The sequence below is a fragment of the Centruroides sculpturatus genome, unplaced genomic scaffold (assembly GCF_000671375.1).
Source record: "Centruroides sculpturatus isolate CEXI.00-Female unplaced genomic scaffold, Cexi_2.0 scaffold1113, whole genome shotgun sequence".
In the NCBI taxonomy this organism is placed as follows: Eukaryota; Metazoa; Arthropoda; class Arachnida; order Scorpiones; family Buthidae; genus Centruroides; species Centruroides sculpturatus.
Window position 1 is genome coordinate 65,971 of NW_019385514.1, and position 22,771 is coordinate 88,741.

The following is a 22,771-nucleotide window of genomic DNA, read 5'->3' on the forward strand; positions in this document are numbered from 1 at the left end:
GGGTGGCCAAGCTCCTTGATAGTCCGAGCCATTTTTCAAAATTTGAAATTTTTCGCGAGCCGCAATTAAATACGTATTAAAAAGGTATGCAAAAAATTCCAGATTACAAATTATATCCGTAGCAAGAGTGATACAAATTGTTTCCTCCAGAGCACAATGTCAACTGTCCATTGCAATGACAGTTTACAAATTCAAAATCGGTTTGGAGTCGGTCGATAACGGACGATTACGCCACTGTTTATGTTCGTTCGTGCAGTTTTCAATGAGTCATATCATTCTTAACTTGGACGGAAATGAAATTTGTTACAACGTTGCACTTAGCCTTTTATATTTGTTGTTAGTAATTTAAAAGGCATTTTGAAACACATACGGAATTATAATAATTTTTTAAAATATAACAACACAAAAATGAAAAGGGAACTCGGGTACATTTATCGAGAGCCACAAATAATCGTTCAAAGAGCCGCATGTGGCTCGCGAGCCACAGGTTGGCCACCCCTGGTATATAACTATCCTCTTCAGGCAGTATAGATCATAGAGAATAAAACATTTGAATTCAAAAATAGAACCCGAACAGAAACTAAACTTTTTACAAATCATTTGTTCTGTATGCACATTGTATATATATAATTTTAAATGTCATTTACAAAATTATACAATATTACAAAACTATAATTATATGTAAAAGAAAACATTATAAATAAAACAAGATTAAAATAATTAATAATAAAATAAACAGTAAATAAACAAAATAAATGTATAGCAATGCCAATGATGCTATGAGGAACTTTATCATGAACCATGTGATTTACAACTTTGTGGTTAAACAGTGCTGTCCACAGTTCTGGTCTATCTAACAGAGTTACAGGAGACATTGTTAAGGTGTAAAGGAATTTCCATATGAATAATGTTTTTTGACCACTACAGTGTTTTAGAAGAAAAGTTTGCAATCAAAGCAACTCTCTATCACTTTTTTAGCTAGTTCTGTTGTAATTTGTTACATCATCATTGCAATATTCTGGAAGACAGTAGCAGAGCACTCTAGTACTGGCTCCAATATACAATAGAGCGTCGATTATCCGAATCAATTGGAGACTGAGGTTGTTCGGAAGATCGATGTTTGGGATAAACAATTATGTACGAAAAAATATATTAATTTATCCCATCTTGACATTTTTCTCCATTGCATGTCGCTTTGCGTTGAATTTTCATCGATGTTAAGCCTAACAAAGACTATTGTATCGTTAAAATTATTTTTTTATTTTGTACGAACAAAATAAATATATTGAAAAATATAAAAACAATAAAAAAATTATACTTCAGAAGTTAATTTAGTATCAAAAACATAAAATATTTAAATAGCCCAAGACAGCTGTGAGATAAACCGCGGGTCAGGGATCAATCTCCCACTGACCACTTACTCGGCAACAGGTTGATAAAACCTGATCTCGGCGTCGTTGGATGGCTAGGAGGGCAGTTCGAGTGGGGAGGGAGGTGAGCAAGTTGATAGGCATCCTTAAATAACAGGAAACAGGTTTAAAACTAAACAAGCATTTATTATATACTCAACTAAGCACTACAAGAGGTTAAAAGCGGTTATCTCTACTATTTACATAAATTCGAGCACGAATTTTCGAGTTTGAGAGAGAGCGCTTACAAATCCTATATACCCCAAAATACCTGTCGGTGGCAGGGCGAATTGGCGAACGTTCAGGGTGTGGTGTCTTCCGTGTCTTCTATTCGAGGTCCTCTCTCTATAGCTGGATCGGGTCCGCTGAATGGAGGCTCGGGAGTTTCGGTGACACTATTACTAAGTACAACTTCCTATGACGAATCGCCCTGAGGTTACGGAGATTCGAGCTTTTATACTTTTTCGTGCGAGAGCTGACACGTCATCGATTCTTGTTGACGATGATGGTGCATTTTTCACACCTAACTGTAAACTTCCTCAGCGAGTTGTGATACAATCGGTGAAATCCGATCTAGTACAAAATCTTGGGGTTTTTTCCGAAGTTAATTAACAAGAAAATTTAAATTTTTTTTTAAAAGACCCGCAAAAATCCGCGGGCTCACATAGCCAAAGATTGCAGGGCCACAGCACTGGCAAAAATTTAAATTTGCCGACTGGAATTCTTTTGGATGATTGACATTTCGGATAATTGACGCTCTACTGTATAATACTTTCGATGTAGTTAGCAGATTTCATAAAGCACTTGATGTAAAATCTAGGGTATATATCTCACATTTTCCATAGAGTGTAACTTTATTTCTATCATTAAAGTATCCTATGCAACGTGCTGGGGTGCTAGTGGCAAAATATAGCCAAATTTCTTGAAAACATGACAAAATACTTAACAAAAAGAAACTCAGCTATGGAATGGCCAGGGTCACAAAAACCAACTCCTTCTTACAATACAAAGTGGATAGTGGAAATAACATGCCTTTGATCCAGTTGACTAGATGTTTGAACTTAGCCAAATAATACCCAGCACTGCAAATTGCCAATTTAAAAAGGGTAAGCTCATCATCATCTATAAGCAATTGAGTGGAAGGATATAAGGAACCCTGCGTATCAGCACTATAATAGCAAATTTTTTGTACCTGAAGGGTTGAAAAGCCATAGAAGGAATGATGTATGGAGGTTCATCAAAAAAAGGAGATCTTTGCATCTTTTCACTCCTTTTTAGTAAATGAAATAGTCAGGAAAATAGCACAGTGATTGTATAAAATCCAGTAACTATCAGTGCCTTCCCATGCTAGTAGAATATCTTCAACATACCTCAAATATAGATGGGGATAATGTACGGTAAGGGGAATCTAAAAATTCTGAACTCTCATGACCAACTGCCAAAATGGCCAATAGAGGCAAACCCATAGACACACTGCTTTTGTAAGTAAACTGAGCTAATTACTGAAAAAAATTATTTCTGTTTCCATTGAAACAGAAATAATTGTTCTCCGTAATTAGTAAAAGTGCCTTGATTCTCAAATAAGGTGTTTGCAAGCATGACTGCTTCAAAATGGGACACAGACACATATAATGCAAACACATCTAAACAGTTTGAAAAGTTGGTACAAATTTGGAGGTATAGTTACAGTGACCATATGTCCTTTATTTAAGAGGACAGTCCTTTATTTCACTGCTCTGTCCTTTAACTTTATTTAAGAGGACAGTCCTTTATTTCACTGCTCTGTCCTTTAACTTTATTTATTTTCTAAAATAGGCATTTTGTCCTTTATTTTGTAAAGTTGACACAAAGTTTAAAAATTTTTTTAATAATATATTGAACAAGTTAGTTTTGTGTATGCCATCACGACCAGTGTTGCATTGCTACATAGAGCACAGTAGTGCAGTGTATCGCCAACCAAACGGCCACTGACAGTACCAGGGGGTGGACACACTTATGGGGATTTTTGTGATAGTTTTTTAACTCTCTAGTTGGTGGATGATACACTTGTTAATTAAAGCTAAAGTTAGTTGAAAGAAAAATGAGGGGTTTCTTCCTATTGTTATTAGAAAAGTGATTTTAGCATTAGAAAAATCAAAAAATATACAAGCCAAAAAATTCAATGATGCTGTGTACACATTTTATCAAACGTGCATAGATTATCTAAATAATTGGGACATGTTTTTTATTGAAATAGAGGTGTTTGAATGGGTCACATTATGCAAAATCACTTTGTGGGTGAAAGTAGAGGAAAGCTATATCTTTATTTCGAATCATTGGTCCGTAAATATACTCGACGGTGAATTATTTGATGAAGTTTCATGTGTAAAAAAATATGTCACAAACGAAAAGATCGACGAATGGTGACAGAATAACCAGCCCTGCCATCAAAGGTGGATTGAGATTTTTGAACATTTTACAGCAAAAGAAATTGTTTTCAAAAACATTTGTAAAATCGTAGAATTTTCTTTGTCTCCCTGGATCTAATGCCCCCGTTGAACGAATATTTTCATTGGTGAATAATATGTGGACGAATGAAAAAACTGATTTAAAAGTAAGCACATTAGAAGCATGTATTTCCATCAAATACAACTTTCAAATGAACTGTATGGAATTTTATGACTTTAAAGCATGAAACGGCGCGCTAAAAAAAAATTAATTCTACTGAAAAGTATCAAAATTAATGTTATTTAAATTTTTACAATGTGTGTATGTGTAATGATTCAGATTGTTTAAAATTTTAATGTATGCATTGTTGTATGCTACTATTTTCGTAATAAATGTTATAAACTTATGAATTTTATAAGGTATTTTTTGATTTTCTTCGATATGTCCTTTATTTTCCCCAAAAAAATATGGTCACTGTAGGTATAGTCCAAATGCCACTTGAAGCAAAGCCTCTTACAAACTTTGCTTCAAGTGATGAAGATAAGACAAGATTAAAGCTAGGAACAAGGGCATTCATTTTTCTAACAAGTGCTTTTTCTAGGAAATACATTGGATGGGAGCACTTATTTACTAAGGGGCAAAGTGGCAAGACAGACGTGTGTGCCTTTACATAAAAAATAGTCTGAGACATGCTACATTGGCTGGTGGATCTAAAGGTCCAGATAATGCTGATGTTACACCCAGCATAGCAACAACTTTTTTTACTTTTCTCAACACTGAAGGGTTTGGATCTTCCTTCACTAATTAACACCAATCACGACTGTAGCAGAAAATTATTAGCCCTATGCAAAAATTCATAGTTTCTGCAGAATACAAACTTTTTTATCTAAGGCCAAAAGTCTCTGACAGACTTATTCATTGTTTATTTTGTTATTAATTATTTTACGCCAATATTTTTAATGTTTTTCTTTTACATATAATCATAGTTTTATATATAATTTTGTAACTTTTATGTATGTAATCCTGTATGGTAATAAAATTCTATGACCATACAGGACAATGATTTGTAAAAATGTTAGCTTCTATTTGGGTTCTATTTTTGAATTCAAATGTTTTGTTCTCTACGAACTATTCTGCCTGAAGAGGACATTTATATATTGTCAAAAGTACACAAAACTTAAATATTTTTATGTAATACTGACAAACAGTATTGTATATTAACTTTCTCTAGTAGTATAAATTGGCATGTACAGCTATTTAATTTTTCTGTATTGCTGATAGGCAGTTGTGCTGTTAATTTCATAACTGAATGTGAAATAGTTTTTTGGCTTGGCATATGCCATCTAGTCAATGACAAATTATAAATAATGAAATCTGTTAGAGTGGCTGTGTTTTGATAATTTTTAATTTTTCTATACTTTGTTTCACATTGAAGCTAGACATTATTGAGAATTGTTTTGTAGATATCATTTTAATTTAAAGTGACAAAAACCATGTGTACAGGGTGGGCAGAAAGTAACTAGGCACTGAGAAATCACTATAATTCTTTAATAACAATGCAATCATAATAAAGTTTGTGTGCACATGTATGTCAATCAATGGATTTTTATATTAGGTCAGTCCATAAGTTTGTGCTTATTTTATGATCTTGTTTTGCTGTTAAAAATGCCAGTCTAATGTGATACTTTTTACACTGAAGTGTTAAATTGGATCTCATTTATATAATACTGTTCAGAATTGGGAACATTTCAGTTGTTTATTTTCGTTAAAATGGAAGTAACAGATGAATATAAGAGACATGTTTTATACTTTTTATTTTTAAGTGATGAGAATGCTACAAATGCAGCCAAAAAATTAAATACTGTTCATAATCAAACTGTAATTAGTGTAAGGACTGTGCAGAAGTGGTTTGACAGATTTAGAAATAATGAATTTAGTGTGGAAAATAAGACTCGTACTGGAAGACCCGTTGACTTTGATGATGATGCTCTCTCTGCACTAGTTGAAGCAGAACCATCTTTAACAGTTGATGAAATTGCGGAACGTTTAAATTCATCCCATGGAACAGTTCATAGACATCTACCACAAGTCGGAAAAGTTTCAAAGCTAGGAAAATGGATACCACATGAACTGTCAATAGCTAACTGACAACGACGTCAACTGCTCAACTCCAAAGCTTCAACTGGGAAATTTTACCTCATCCACCATATTTGCCAGATATTGCTCCCAGTGATTATCATCTTTTTCGGAGTTTGCATAATTTTTTAAAAGGAAAAACTTTTGAGGATGAGAACAATGTAAAAAAGGCTATTTCTGAATATTTTGATTCAAAACCGAAATCATTTTACAAAGACGGGATTAAAAAGCTACCATCAAGATGGCAAGAAATTGTACAAAATAATGGTGAATACATTATAGATTGAAATAAAATTTAATTAAAATTTTTTGTTGCTTTTTTTGTAGATAAAATTGCACACAAACTTATGGACTGACCTGATAATTCCTGCATTGGTTGATGTAGGCAGCAACTGCACCACTGATGCACTACACACATGAAGTAGAAAAAAATTTGGCCAACTGTTTGTCTGTTCAGAAGAGAGAGTAGATTGCTGCTAAGTGTGGAATTCAGTGATTGCTGTGTAGAGTTGGTGGAATATGTAATGAGGAATGGACATCATTCCATCCAATCTGAGAACAATCAAGAATTGTCATTCAAAGTTAATGGCTACAGGTTTGGTTGCAGACATACACAGAAGTGACCATCTGTCCACGTCCCAATTCCTGGTACTTTGAGAAAGTTGGTGGATGAGGTGCTCGGTGACTACATTGAATTTTAAGCTAGGCATCCATATTTTATTTGAATAAGGTACAAATTAAATAATTTTCATCATCTTTGCATTAGAAATGTATTCTTTTGATATATATATATATATATATTAGAATCATATATATTATTAGAATAATAGAAATTATAATGATTTCTCAATGCATAGTTACTTAGAATAATTAGAATATACAGATTCATTCATATTTAAAATTTTCATCAAAAGTTTCTGCATGCATTTTTGTGTGTTTTTATAAAAAAAATACTAAGAATTATACTACTTGGGAAGTTTTTCTAACATTTTTCAAATGTTTTTACAAAACAATATATTTCAATGTACAAGCTTCTACAAGTTACAACTAAAACTATAGAAATTGCTTACTTAAAGCAACCAAAAGGAGTTTATTCTCAAAGAAATGTAGTAATCATTAGCCTTAACCAATACATACACAGTATTTGCATAATGCTGTTCCATAGACATGATGACAATGATGATTGCAGCAATAATGCTGTTCCATAGACATTACATGACAATGATGATTGCAGCAAAATCAAAAACATTTCCTTGATAACCAATGTTTTAATTGTTTTAAATAAGCAATCAATTGTACCCTTAAGTGATAATGTTTCTGGTGACAAAATATTATAGATTACTTGGAAAATGTACAAGTTTACAAACAATTACTTATTGTGACATTGTCACAATGCTGGACTGCAATTTTTAATTGTATTTTTAATTTATTTAATTTAAAATATATGCTCTCCATCTCAAATTAGTAGTGGCTTTCCCTACATCGTAATTTTCCTTTAACAGAGTCATGCCAGTCATCTATTAACTGTTTTCAGGGGAAAAGTTTTGAATTGAAATAATGCAACTTCCAGTTTGCATCATAAGTTCATATATAGTTAATCAGGTCCTCCTGCCCCCTAAGGTTTGTGTATCTGGTATTGTCTTTCACCTACCTAACTCCATTCTTGAGATTAAGGAAAGATGGACAAATGGGTGAACAACAGTGGAAATTTATAGGTCTACAATTTTTTCAAATTGCAGCCCAATAATTCATTTTAACCCAGAAATGTAAGTTACATTATCTAAAGTTTTTGTAATTTTTCAAAGCATGCTGTTTCTAATATTGATTGCACAAATATTTTGTCTCTCAGAATTATTTTTATATCAATTATTCTATTGTCCTTACCTTCTAAGCCCCATCAATAGAATACGGGGCTTACATTCACCTGGAAGAGAATTGGGATAATCTCCATCTCCCTCGTCAAGTCCATAGTTAAAATCTTTCGGGAAGGATCCACAGGCCACATGTGGATAATTGTCGTCATCTTCGTATGACTATCATATTAATATTGACATTTTAATTATTTTATACTTTTTGATAAAACTGCAACAGAGTAATAAAACTCTCTCTAACACTAATGTTTGTTCAGCTATCATTTAACAAAATAATAGATGAACAAATTTATTTTCATCAGATCAAATCTTAAAATTACAAACATCTCACACAAATTTGCAATTTCACTTTAAAACCAAAATGTCTTTATAATTAAATTATACCAAAACTGTTAATTAATAATATAGATCTGTCAAATTCAGTATTAAATTTGATAAAATTACAAGTGAACAAATCAGTAACTAATCATTGCACAATTTTTAGTACAAATAAAATTTTTAGTACAAATTTATAATTTTTTATAGTGACTAATTTCAAAAGTATGATCTGTTCTGTAAAAGGGGTGCAACTAGGATGCCACTCAGAGAAAAAAAAATATTTAAAAATTAACTGTTTTCTGATTATCTTTTCCAAATAAGGAAACTACTCTGGTCATGAGCTAACATTTATACTAGATTATTTTTCTACTTCAATATCATTGTTATTTGAATAAGCAATGTCTCCAAAAGAGGGGCCGAAAATGGTCTTTTCACCAACTGCTCTATTCTCTCAGGGGCATTAGATACGATAAGGAACAGCACGAGTTATCATCAGTAATCATTCTTAAGAATTACTAATGACTCGTTGCTGGAGTGTTGTTAAGAATGTTCATTTAACTTAACATTTAATTTAGAAGTCAGAATGCATTTATGTCATTACTGTGTCAAATACCATACAGATGGTACTTTCAGGTTTTCTAGCTCAAGATTTAACTGAAACTTTTTTCCCATCTTAATCTCCAAGAAAGCAGATTGTACACATTCATCCACTTATGTGAAAGTAATCATTTGGTTATCAAAAACTATTACTCTATTTAAACAAACAACACTTCAAGTTCTTATTATTTTCTTTTGTAACAATTAGTCTATATAATCTATTACATTCAAGGAGCTTTATTCAAAATGTCTATTATTAAACATATTTAAAAACTTGTGGCGTTATCTTAAGAAATGAAAAATGTTAAATATTCTAAACATTAATTAAAACAGAATAATTATTAATAATTGAAACTACACAAAAAACTTTTTTTGACTCTTTCCATCCATGGACATACCTTTTCCTTTGGCCAACAACTACGTAAGTTCAAAAATATGTACCATACTGCAGTGATTTAAATTCAATTTCTTTCTAAGTTTGATCTTTCAATTGTAACATAAGGCCAAAGCAATGAGGGTGTCAGCCTGTCAATTAGAAGAAGAATTCAATTTGGGTACAAAGTAAATTGTGAAATTCTCACAAGTAATTTGGCATAAATGTATTGAGACTCCTCCACATCTACATTAATGTGTAGGCACACCTACTCACGATTCAGAATACCACCTTGTTATCAGCCATATACTTTTTTTCTGTATCTGTGTAATAGCTTTGAATAAATTGGGCTAGGCCACATTACTATATCAACATCATTCTTAGATAAGTGGCAATGAATAAATACTCAATGTTTAAATCTTTCTTCCAGAAAAATGCATTAAAGCATTTATTTCTAACTTGTCCGAATGAATTAAATCCTATTTTGATGCATGTTATATTTTAGAAGTTGATGCTTGGGAAGCATGTATCTCAATCAACCAACTATATCCATCCCATACCCAACTTCTTTGATGTGTAAGCTAATCATTCATTATTTATTGTGTAAGAGCTCAGAAAGTAGTGTGTTACATAATAAATCTGTCAAGAATGATAAATCAAAGCTACTTTAATCTTTCATTATGTTAACCTCTAGTTATATTTTTAGAATTAATTAAATTTTCAATACAGTAGAGCGTCATTTATCCGAAAGCTGGTTATCCGAAACGTCCGTTATCCGAAAGCATTCCAGTCGGTAAATTTAAATTTTCGCTAGTGCTGTGGCGCTGCAATCTTCGGCTATTTCTTGGGTTACTCAAATATTTTACGTTTTTGATACAATTAATATCTGAAGTATAATTTTTATTGTTTTTATATTTTTCAATAAATTTATTTTGTTTGTACAAAATAAAAAAATAATTTTTAACGATACAATAGTCTTCGTTAGGCTTAACATTGACGAAAATTCAACGCAAAGCGACATGCAATGGAGAAAAATTTCAACATGGGATAAATTAATATATTTTTTCGTACATAATTCGTTATCCGAACCACCCCAGTCCACAATTAATTCGGATAAGCGACGCTCTACTGTAATTATATCTTCTACGAGGTCTAACACTTACAGTTAGACAAACCCTTAAAATTCAACAAGAAAATTTTGTTTATTAACTCCTGCTGTCTTGCAGACTACTGGTCTACAGGATACAACTACTGCCAACATTTTGTCACACTCCAAAACATGCAGATACAATTTGCTGACAATTTGGATGTTTACATGATGTGCTAAAATACAACTTGCAGTTGATCTGAGCAGGTGCAAGAGCATTTGTTGATCTAACATAGGATTTTGGTTTGGCAATGCAACAACAAGCAAAAAATTTAACAGATTACATTCTCTTCAACAAGAATATGACTTGCAACTTGTCAGCAATGTTGACAGACAAGTTTGTCCATGTATACTGCATATTCAGGGAACAAAATGTCAGCAGTAATATTACATAAACTAGCTTTAAGAGAACCTGTCTTCAAACCCATCACAAGTTTCATCAAGACCAAAACAGACTATTTCTGAGATTTCCAGCTCATATCACTATAAAAATTTTATAGATTCTAATATGGATTTGACAAAATCTGAAATAGCAGATCAATCTCTATCTCAGAAATTGTCTATCTTAATACATAAAAGTTTATTATTGAAATATAGCTCCATTATAATTTAAACACCATAGTATAGAATGGAGTAAACAATTATTAATTTTTAAAGGTATTCCTCCATTAAAACCAATATTTTTTCAATATAACTTAATAATCAATGGGTTGATATTCACACCAAATACTGTATAGTAGGACAGAGAAATCACTGAGATTGGCATTATATGTGCATTTATCGCAAGTACTTTCAACGATCCTAATGTTGTCATCGTCTTCACGCAAATACAGAAAGTTAATAAAAACAAACAGAAATAATTCAATGAAGAGCAGAATGCATATAATTCAAAATTTAAAACTTTTGACAAGACCATTAGGCACAAGCAACAAATATTCAAATGTGTTCGGAATTAAACCAGCAGTAAGTTATGTAATAAGCAAAGCGGCGCATGCGTGGATCTAGGCTCACATTATAATTATGATGGAGGATAATGACAATTGTTTAACTGCTTATACAGTGTGACCCATACACTGGGCAGGTCGAGGGTGGGAGTGTTGCATGTATTCAAGGTATTAGTAAGAAGGGACTCCCATATAAAAACAAGTTTGCAATTTTTGCAGCTCTTGAGCATAGTTGCTTGGGACCATAGCAAATTGTAACCCTGCTCAAATACTTTTTTTGCAAGTTCTGTAGTGCACCTTTCCTTCACAACATCCTCTTGGTGTTCTGCTAGGCGGCTAGCAAGCATGCTTGTTGTTGCCCAAATGTATCTTATGTTTACTCCCATTGCAAGATTATCCAATGATACAGCATAGATCCCTCCCAACTTCTCAAGAGTAGAAAACTTATCCTGATCATTGCAAATGAGCTTGCATAGATTTAGAAGTGGGGATAGTGGCAGGACAAGCTTATGCTGTTTAAAAATATGGCAAATACATATATGTGAACCAGAGGGAGGTCAGAAGTCAGCCGCCTCTGTCACTAGTCAGGATGATACGTCAGGTGAGTGGAGGGAGTGTTGCTTGGGGTCGACGAGAAGGTGAAGGGCGGGATCGAGTAAAGGAGACTACCATATTTAAACAATATAACATTTATTTATTAAAGAAGCAAAATGGATCTCACATATAGAAATGGGTCCAAGGTATGGCAATGATGTTTGGACCACAGAAATTTCCCTCTTGTTCATAGCATAGTGCTTGGAAATAGTGATTTTTTTTTACCATATTGAGCACATGTGTAAATTTAGCATGCAAAAAACCAGCAGTGCGTACCTCCAAACTAATATTGTCTAATTCAATATTCACCAGCGCTTGTGAAGATGTTTGGCAATACGCAATTCTGATCCATGATAATTAAAAGATTCACTAAAAATCACCAATTCTCCAGCCAAAGGTTAGTAAATTTAAAGCCTTTCATAAAGGCTTTAACTTTAGATTATTGTTGGTCAATAAATCTTTTATATTGGTAAAGAGAAATTCATACTAGGATTATAAACTAGTCCTATCAATTTTAATGAGTCAAATGTCTCCATCACACCAATACTGACAATGAGTTACTATAGTAACAGATAAGCAAGCCATACCAAACAATTATAGCATGTAACCTTCAGAAAGGAAAGATTTTGAAGGTTTTTACCCATAATCATGATTGATAATTGGCACAAACTCCAGTTAATTAAAATAATTTTTTTGGTCCAAAAAACCAGTTTTTGTATGTTTGTACCAGAAAAACATACAAAAACTTTACATCAATCTCTATTCATTAGAGAAGAGCTAATCATTATCACAAAATGCAAAAATCCCCACTCTTCTAGAATGGAAATATCATTAATGACTCCATAACAGAAGGATCATCTAGATTACATGTTTAAATGAAATCCAGGCAGAATACAAAATACATTTCATGTTACTCTGATGAAAACTCTCAATACAACAAAATCAGCCTATAAAAGACCATTAAAATAAAAAATAAAACTGAAATATAGTAACTTGAGTTCAGAAAATTAGTCTGATCCTGGTAACTTCTGATTCAGTTGCTGGCAATTACACAATTTATAGAATACAGTGGTACCTCAGGTTACGAACGCCCCAGCATACGAAATTTTCAGGATACAACATGAAATTCGAACATATTTTTGCTCCACGATACGAACAAAAACTCACCATATGACGTTACATTAGTTCGCATTTTTCATTTGTTTTTCTTACTACAGTTATTTTTTTAAATGTATTNCATGTCCTGTCTCACAGTGGCAATTGCTGTGATGATGCACTTCTGAAGATCCTGCCTTCAGGATGCATAAACTATATCTTTCACTTAACTCCACAGAAAAATATCTGAGGGATCAGATTGGGAAAGCTTGACAGCCACACTATCAGGCATACCAAACTGAAGCCTACACTTTCTCCTGTGGTGAACCCCTGACTGTAAACATCGCTAAACCCGATGTAATATAGCTAATCACCAAACATATGCCGTAAATCCATCGGGCTAGTTTTAAGGCTAATTACTAAATAAATTACGTAATTAATTTGGCACTAGAGGTAAGCGTTAGGTGCCATCTCTTAATAATATTAATAATTATAAATAAAATAATTAATTTAAATAATTTAGAACCGCTGGGAGAAAAAAATTGGCCAATTAATTGCCAAATTAATTACATAATTTATTTAGTATTTAGCATTAAAATAGCCCGATTGATTTACGGCATTCGGTTGGTGTCTTACTTTCTGGATCATTGAAAAGATCAGCCATTATGCATACTAGCTATAGCAGATTAGAAATTAAACAGAAAATAAAGAAAACAATAGAAAAGGCTAATAAAGATATGGTAGTGCAGTAATGCTGTAAAATGACACTGCAAATAACTAATTTAGTTAGAATGGAGTTTATATGACATTATCAATAAGATTTTCGTACAAACTACTAGAAGACTAATTACTGGTACATGTAAATGCCACTGTTAAACCTTTACTTCCAGTAAGAAATAACACACAAAGAAATTTGATCTTAATCAAGATCTGCCTCAGGTTTTGGATCACTTGAGTTCCAATTATGGAATGTAAAGACTCAAACATTTTTAAAAACAAATTATTTTAACTAGAATGGAATTAAAAACTAAGATTTAAATTAAAATGATAAATATACATAAGATTTTCATAAAAAAAAAAGAAAAAAACAAGACACAAAGATCATTAATAGAATTCACATCTGATACAGTGACTATTGATATAAAAATTGAGACATGTGAGATTGTGCAAGAACAAAAAACACATTTAAGAAAAAAAAGTAAGAATATGTTATTTATAATTAAGATAAAGAGAATTATACAAATGTTAAATACATTATTTTCTTTAGTTTAAGTGCATTATTTTCAATTTTAATTACATTTTATTGATTTTTATCTATTGGTTGTATTATACATTTCAAAACATGGATCTTGTTATATAGCCTTGTTTTTTTTCTTTAAATAAATCTTTTTGTAGTGTCTGTAGTAAAATTACTTATTGTATTTCTAATACATTGAAATTTATATTTAAAATAATGTGCAGAAAATGGTAAAGTAAATACTTATTGAAACTCTAGAATACTTTCATTACTTTGCAAGTACTTTCAAGCCATTCAGCTTGTCATTAAAGGTAGAAAGTAACAAACAAACTTTGTAAAATTTAAATCAAACACTATTTGCTTTTAAACTCAAAACTATTTCAAGATGTCTGCCTGCTCATAACAATTGCACAAGCTCCAAATAGTGTTATATACTATTGGCTTTCACACTCAACTATTTGGAGCTTGTGCAATGTCTAATGATGAGCTGAATGGCTAGAAAAAGTACTTAAAACATAATGAAACTATTCTAAAGAACTCCAATAAAACAGGAAATGAAACTTTGACAATGAAAAAGTAAATTTTAGATGTATTTAGTTAACTTTGTTGGGGAAAAGGCCAAGAATGGAATCTGGCCATCAAAAACATGCCATTCCTAGTACTAAATTTAAAAAAGGAAATTTTTGTTTGTCTTTGAAATCTCCAACATTTCAATAAAAGAAATGTTTTTTTTAAAAAAAAAACAATCTTTTAAAAAACTTCTTTAAAGATCACGAAACTTCAAAGGTTAACACAGAAGACAACCATCATTTTTTAGCTATAACTGCATTTTATCAGAGACAAAACTACTAAGGATTACAACTGTTAGCATTTTTAACAATACAATGCATTTTGGTGCAAAATTTGTTACATAGCACCCCTCTTCAGGTAATACATAACTACAATACGGAAACACACAGTTGTTACAAAATTATTACGAATTACAGCATTCAAACGATTTAAATTATAACGAACTAACCTCTTTTGCTAAAACATACAGCGCTCCACTGTATCGATTTCCTATCCTCGAGGCATCATTCCAACAGCCTTTTGTCTGTTTACATGCTATTTTGCCCTTACCATTTCCACCCACACATCATCTATCTCCATCCCATTATTTAAGTTAATGGTGTTGTGTGCACTTACAATCGCAAAATGTTCCTTGAACCTTCATAATTACTTATCTTTTTCTTTGTGGATTATTTCTATATTATTATTGATCACACACCCATATTTGCTACAATGATCTGTCCATGGCAATTGGTTATTTTTTAGCCAAATTGCTATTTCATGTTCTCTTACTCTAGTCTTGAGTTGCCTTCCTGTTTCACCTATGTAAATTGCTGGTTTATTGCACATACATTTAAGCTCATATATAACACCCACTTCATCTAGTTTTCTTTATTTTTAATTTTATTGATATTATTATTATTTTTGATTTTATTTTTTAGTTTGGCTGCTAGTACAATTCCATATTTTTTTAAAAACATTTCTATATTTTTCGTATGTACCTTTAAATATAAAGGGAATGACGTATATATATTATCAACTATTTTATTTTTAACATTAAATCTGTTTTTTTATAAATTCTGTTATCCATTTTTTTAATAATCTACTGGGGTAATTGTTTAATACAAATGTATTTATTAAATCAATTTGTTTTTCTCTATCTTCTGCTTTAGATGTTCTGTTCCATATCTTTGATAGTGCAGTCACAAAATTATTCTTTTTAATTGTTATAACAATACAATATGTAGTTTAGATTTTTATCCACATTGCAGCTTTTTTTATATGGCTTTATATTAAGGACATTTTTTGTTGCAGTTTATAGTTATGTCCAGATAATTCATTTCATTTTTAGTTTTGCTTTCAAATTTTAATGTATTGCTTAATGTATTTGCATAGTTGCATATTATATTTTCATTAGTTATTAATGTGTCATATTCTATTATGTCATTCACATATCTAGCTATAAATACTATTCCATTTAAATTTGCTAGTTTTGTCTCTGATAAAATGTGGTTATAGCTAAAAAACAATGGTTGTCTTCTGTATTAACCTTTGAAGTTTTATAATCTTTTAAGAAGTATTTTAAAAAATTGTTTTTAAAAAAAATATATATATATTTACTTATTTATTTAAAAAAAAAAAAACAAACAATCTTTTAAAATGGATGACATAATAATATAGCCATAGTATTACCCAGCAATAAAAACTGTACTGTAAGATTGGAGATGATTTACAAAAGTTGGCATTAAAAGATAATCATGTGTAAGATCATAGTCTAGATACCTTTAACTAGCCAGAACACATACCAAATATTCATTTCAAAGAAGTCACGAGTCCAGAGAGCCCAGTCTCAGATTATGCAAAAATGTAACGTGTGAAATTGTACATTGAAAGGTCTCAAAAGAGTGTTCTTAACACGTGACACTCAACAGGCTTGTGTTGCTACTTACACATCAAGATTATGTACAGAGATCTAGGCTGCAGGCAAAATAAATCAATATCTACTGATGCACAAAGAACCAATTTAACTACTTGCAACAATTAACTAGTCTGCTATCATTCACATGGTGGTAGAACGAACTATACTATATTAACATCCTAGGATTTTATATATAATATACTGTTTAATATGTGGATCAATTTCAGAATAAAGAACAAAAACAGATCTTAAAACTGAAAAGTAATTATTCTCTTTAAGCTATTTGTAGTATATAATTATCAGTGGCTTGCAGTGACATTTAATGATGGGGAAGCTATGCCGGCCCTGAACAGAATCATTGGAAGCATTATACAATATTTTGGTGGGTAGCATCCATGAGCTAATCTGCCTGTGGTTGGTGCTCTGTAAAGCATGCTCAAATGAGTATAATCTGGCTGCTTTACACCATTCAAATATTTTGGCTGTGGAAGTTGTCCCGTATTCGACAATTCAGCGCTTTCCATTGGAAATATGCATATACAGATTTATATTCAAATATACAATAGCAATCTTGTCATTTTTTTCCACGTGTATAGAAATTTGAACATAATGCAGTTATAATAAAATATTAGAGAGGTTGCGGCCGACGTTTTCAACGTGAAAACGTGTACGTCAGACGTTCATCGCCCCTTCCTGTGAGCCTAGAAGTTTAACAATGGCATTTGGAACGTCAGTAGAATCATGCTCGACATTCCAAACGCCATTGTTACACTTCTAGGCTTACAGGAAGGCAGTGCTGAACGTCCGACGTACACATTTTCGCGTTGAAAACGTTGGCCGCAACCTCGCTATTTATTTTAGTTGTTTTGAACACCATATAGTGTAAATACACAAATACTAGGCAATCTTCACTTTAAATTTATTCAATTTTTAGTTGATACAGGTACCTTTATTTTGTACACATTTCGGGCCCATGTAGGCCCCCTCAGCCAACTAAAATTATATAATACATATGAATTACAATATAAATATACATATATAAATGAAATTTTTACATAAAAACTTTTCCCAATCATTACAGAACGCACTTTAAGATTACTTTTTTTCGAAGGACTTTAAGAAAAATTCCAAAATTTCAAAAAATGTTCGAGGCCCTTCCACAGTTTCAAGTAACTGATGATCGATTTAAAATCTTTTTCTGATTATTTAATAGAGTAATTATTAGTTTCTGTGTTAATCAAAAAATGCTTTATAGATATATGAAACGTACCTTCATGTTTTTTGTAGTTTCTGTGCCTTTTACATGAAGAAAACCTTCGATTTTTCATGCCGCTGATTCAAAAGGTACTTTTCCATCTACTTTCTGTAAAGTGGTATGGATTCGTCTTTCTTCGCATACCAAGAAACAATAGATTACAAGTATTTTTCAATTAGATTCATTAGTAATTTTTTGAATTACAAATGTAGCTTGTTATAATAAAGTGTAATAAGGTAAGTTACATTTATAATTCAAAGAATTACTAATGAATCTAATTGAAAAATACTTGTAATCTATTGTTTCTCGGTATGCAAAGAAAGACGAATCCATACCACTTTACAGAAAGTAGATGGAAAAGTACCTTTTGAATCAGCGGCATGAAAAATCGAAGGTTTTCTTCATGTAAAAGGCACAGAAACTACAAAAAACATGAAGGTACGTTTCATATATCTATAAAGCATTTTTTGATTAACACAGAAACTAATAATTACTCTATTAAATAATCAGAAAAAGATTTTAAATCGATCATCAGTTACTTGAAACTGTGGAAGGGCCTCGAACATTTTTTGAAATTTTGGAATTTTTCTTAAAGTCCTTCGAAAAAAGTAATCTTAAAGTGCGTTCTGTAATGATTGGGAAAAGTTTTTATGTAAAAATTTCATTTATATATGTATATTTATATTGTAATTCATATGTATTATATAACTTTAGTTGGCTGAGGAAGGGGGTCTACATGAGCCTGAAACATGTACAAAAAACAGGTACATGTATCAACTAAAAATTGAATAAATTTAAAATGAAGATTGCCTAGTGTTCGTGTATTTACACTATTTGGTGTTCAAAACGACTAAAATAATCGCCAACAGAGTTTCAAGAATGAATTAATTTAGATTAATATTAAAATGTTAATGTTAAAATATGAAAATAATCACATGACATGTATTTATATTTTAGAAATACAAGGGAAACAATGCTTCCAAAGCTTCCATGGATAGCATGCCACTAATAATTATAGCACTAGAATCATCCAGTTTTGTTTATGACTCAAATGGTATATTAATTTCCATAGGAAAATTAATATTTTTGAAATAGAAAATAATACTGACAATAACTTCAAATTTTACATAATATTCCAGGTAAATTATTCAGTACATCACTAAAATTTTTTTATAATTACAGAAGTAACTATTTACTTTTTCTACCCATTTTTATGCTTAATATAGACTTACCATAAATATATTTTTAAATACATTTAAATTACAATTCTTTAGTTATTTCATTAAAAATTATCAATTTATTCTTTTAATAATAAATTCAGAATACACCAAGTTTTAATTTATAACAGAAATTTCTTAAAATTGAATTTAATTAGTTAACAGAACTATTAACCTAAATAGACAAAAAAAATTACATTTCAATTTTTAAAAAAAATTCTAAAATCTCAAACTAAAATTACTTTTTTAAACACTTGACATTTTATATTTACAAACCGGCACTGGCATAACATGCAGATCAATGACCTTAATATCATACCGTTCATTAACTTCATCTATCATATCAATAAAAGAATGTGAAATAGGAGAACTCTAGCAATAGGTTTCTTAAAGCATTCGACTGCTTTCAATTCAGATTTTCCTTTATTTTAAATTGCAATCACAACAACAAAAATTGGTAACTAAATCTCTACATTAGATGAATTTTGTTACAAATCATATTCTCATTGGCATGCAAATTTTAGAGTGAACATTTTCTTCAACATGAATGTTTACTAGATTCATATAACAGAGTACCAATAACATACGATTTAAGCTGTTTCACTATTTCCTATTTCACTATTTCTACTGTTTCCTATTAAAATAGAAAGATCACATCTTTCTATTTTAATAGGAATATGTTATAAAATCAATTTCAGCATAGAATACAACCATTGCTGAATTGCTAAGGCAGGAAAGATTCCAGACAGACTTTTCTTCAGAAATTTTCACAAATAATTTGACTCAAATAAGCTGTTGCAGCTTCTTTCATCTCGTGACTATCGTATCACAACTTTGGCTCAAGTGAACACAGGATGGGCACAAATAAGGCATTCCTATTGTCTGCGGGGTAGAAAGTTACGTACAAGTACTCGTGTATCTTACGAGAATCGTTTACGACTCCTGCTCTAGCCGCAACACAACGCTCCTCTCAAACACAACGCAGGTGACTAACATCCCCAAGTGGTAAAATATAGAGATTTTTACCTTCTGTCGCAATTCTGCAACATTAATTAGTAAAACTAACAAGAAAACGTCATTAATAATCAAATAAATCATTTAAAGCAAAGCATTTACAAATGTAAGCATTAAAATTTTATGTAACTAAATTAATGCATAAATTTGAGAAGAAATTAACTTTTAATTAACTAAATTACTGAATTTATGTTAAAAAACTGAATGAGTGTGTTGAAGAACGAAGATGAATCAACACTACCTCATCCTTCTATTTAAATTACATAAAGAATAATTGATTAATTAAGCATTTGATACTTTTAATTTAAACTAGAAGCATAAATCTTACCATTTTCTAAATAAAATTTAATAGAACTGATGGTGTAAAACAGAAACAAACGAATCTTGTGACCGTACTGACATGGAGGGCGGTCGACTAAAATGGACTTGTTGTCTGCAGGGAGGGACGCCCCCTACCAAAATTTACATTTAAAATAAAAATTAAACATTTATTTCGAAATTAGCTAAATTTAACATACTTTTCATTAATATCCTTTAATAATCATTCTGTAAACCTGAAACTTAATAATGTTTCATAAATTTCAGCTAAATAATAAGCTCACACCCTCCGAAATTAAAATGGATTATTCTCGATGTCTGGAATACATCTGCGCATTGTCAATTCTTAAGTTAGTTACGCCGCAATCATATGATCGTTTGGAAACAATCCTAGTTCCCGATATCACTGAGAATTCAGTAGAATTTCGGTTAATATGTTTATTATTTTCGAAAATCTACAAGTAATTTTATTAGAATTATTTAAAATTTTATTAAAATATTCCATGTCGAAAGTTTTAAACAAGACAATATATAAAATTATAATTCATTTGTTTATTCTTACCGAAATTTCCCTATACGAAGAAATGTAAAAAAATGTATTTTAGAAGTAATTTTCATTTCTATTGCAATAAAAATGGATTAATTTTAAGTAAATTGAATTATATGATATATTTTATAACATTATTAAACTATTTCGGTAAATCCTTAAAACCTATCTATATTTACAATTCCCCGTACAAGAAATTTCCCTGAATATTGACCTATAATCTCTGTCGCTTTTGATTATTTGTTGTAGTAAATGTAATTGGTTATTAAGAAATAATATTCGCGATGCACCCAATTAAATTATGCCTTTTATAAATTTTAAAAATATTTTAAACGTGTAATTGATGTTTTTCTTTTTATCATTTCAAGATGGCGACTTCCATGGATTTGTTTGATTTTCATTTATTCCTATCAAAACATTGGATATAACTGTTTTAAACAATTAAAGGAAGATGTTATTATCTTGGACTTATATTTTAAGCAGGTAAAGACTTTAAAATTGTTAAAATATTAAAGATATTTGATATTACTTTTAAGTTTAATATGCGAAACAGTTGTTATTGATTAATGCAATTGTATGCTGCATCTTTTACTGTTATCAGCTGTAAAGTTTAATTTGTAAGAATAGTTTACATTTTAATTAATTAATTAACATGTATACATTTAAATTATAACATCAAACACTACTGTAACTCTTTATACATTGATAGCTTCATCCATTTTTAATTCATTAAATTGTATAACTGTAATGGAACATTTCATTGTATATTTATCTAAAAGTTAATTAAGTTTATCTAAAGTTAATTAATTGTTCACTAATATGCTAATTTATTAAAATAATATGAATTAACAGTTAGGATCCACAAATTAGATAGTTTGATACAATGAAGTAGTCGTTTTACTTTCCCGGCTGTTATGTATACATAACAAGGAAAAGTATTGAAATCATATTAAATTTGACCCTCTGAGATTTTTGCAAATTTCCTTCTTTTGAGACCTCTTGAATCCAAAAAAGTCAAAAAAAAAAGGCAATAAACTTTTGTATGTTTGTGTGTGTATGTTGGTGTCTATTTTACTTAATATCTCAAGATGGGGTAAAGATTAAAGGCGGCCATACACATTAAGTTAATCCTCAAAGAATTAACCATGCATGCCTGACCTCGAGTAATTCCTGGTAGTGTGTGGGGGAAAATTTAAGTTTTGGTGAACTGTACCGACCACCGGAGTAGAATCGAAAAACCATTTGATTTTCCTGCGTAGTGTCAGACTGCACAGGCCGACCTTAACGTGTGTGCCGTCTCGTCGTTCAGTTGTGAGACTGCTGAGTAATTAGAACAATGTCTCATGAATGTATGGAAGAATTATTTACTCATCTTTACCACAACACCAGAGCATAGTAATATAATTACCTCTTTCTAACCTGTTACCGGTGTATCTACTAACTCTTAACGATCCAAAACGAACCAAAACTAACGTTTTCGAACCCTTAAACGGTTCTTCTTCAGGTTTTTTCGAATCTCTGATGGAAAATGCAGCTCGTAAAAACTTTAAATTCGAAATATGTAAGTTCGAATGCACGTTTCCCGTTTCCGTCGTTGTATGTCATGCGCAGTCGACTCCAAACGGGCTATCATAAATTACTATTCATAAACGCTAGCCACGCTGTTGATAACGTAATCTCTTCTTTATAATTGATGCATTGATTATCCTTAAGGTTAGCCAAATATATGCTGGCCGCCTCTAGCCATCTGATATGGTGTACGTGCCGTGCGGTGCGGATAATTCTTGCTTTCTTAAATTCGGGTT

The 22,771-nt window shown here is 31.1% G+C and overlaps 2 protein-coding genes across 7 annotated transcripts in view; one reads left to right on the plus strand and one right to left on the minus strand.

Annotated features, from left to right (window-relative positions):
• The window catches only part of LOC111639702 (ras-related GTP-binding protein C-like), a 59,739-nt gene extending 39,101 nt beyond the window's left edge, over nucleotides 1-20,638 (minus strand). The window contains exons 1-3 of one of the 2 annotated variants that reach the window (XM_023385630.1): nucleotides 20,620-20,638; nucleotides 20,430-20,553; nucleotides 7,857-8,005 (exon numbers count right to left, since the gene is read on the minus strand). In XM_023385630.1, coding sequence (XP_023241398.1) covers nucleotides 7,857-8,005; nucleotides 20,430-20,432 — 152 coding nt within the window. In that variant the 5' untranslated portion in view covers nucleotides 20,433-20,553; nucleotides 20,620-20,638. Of the gene's footprint in view, nucleotides 1-7,856; nucleotides 8,006-20,429; nucleotides 20,573-20,619 lie in introns of those variants that run through there. The other variant, XM_023385628.1, reaches the window with a different exon arrangement.
• Nucleotides 20,639-20,751: 113 nt separating this feature from the next.
• The window catches only part of LOC111639700 (exostosin-3-like), a 43,203-nt gene continuing 41,183 nt past the window's right edge, over nucleotides 20,752-22,771 (plus strand). For 2 of the 5 annotated variants that reach the window (XM_023385625.1, XM_023385621.1), the window contains exons 1-2: nucleotides 20,780-20,880; nucleotides 21,335-21,449. The gene's annotated coding sequence lies outside the window, so the exon portion shown is untranslated. Of the gene's footprint in view, nucleotides 20,881-21,201; nucleotides 21,221-21,244; nucleotides 21,450-22,771 lie in introns of those variants that run through there. The other 3 variants (XM_023385622.1, XM_023385623.1, XR_002759119.1) reach the window with 3 other exon arrangements.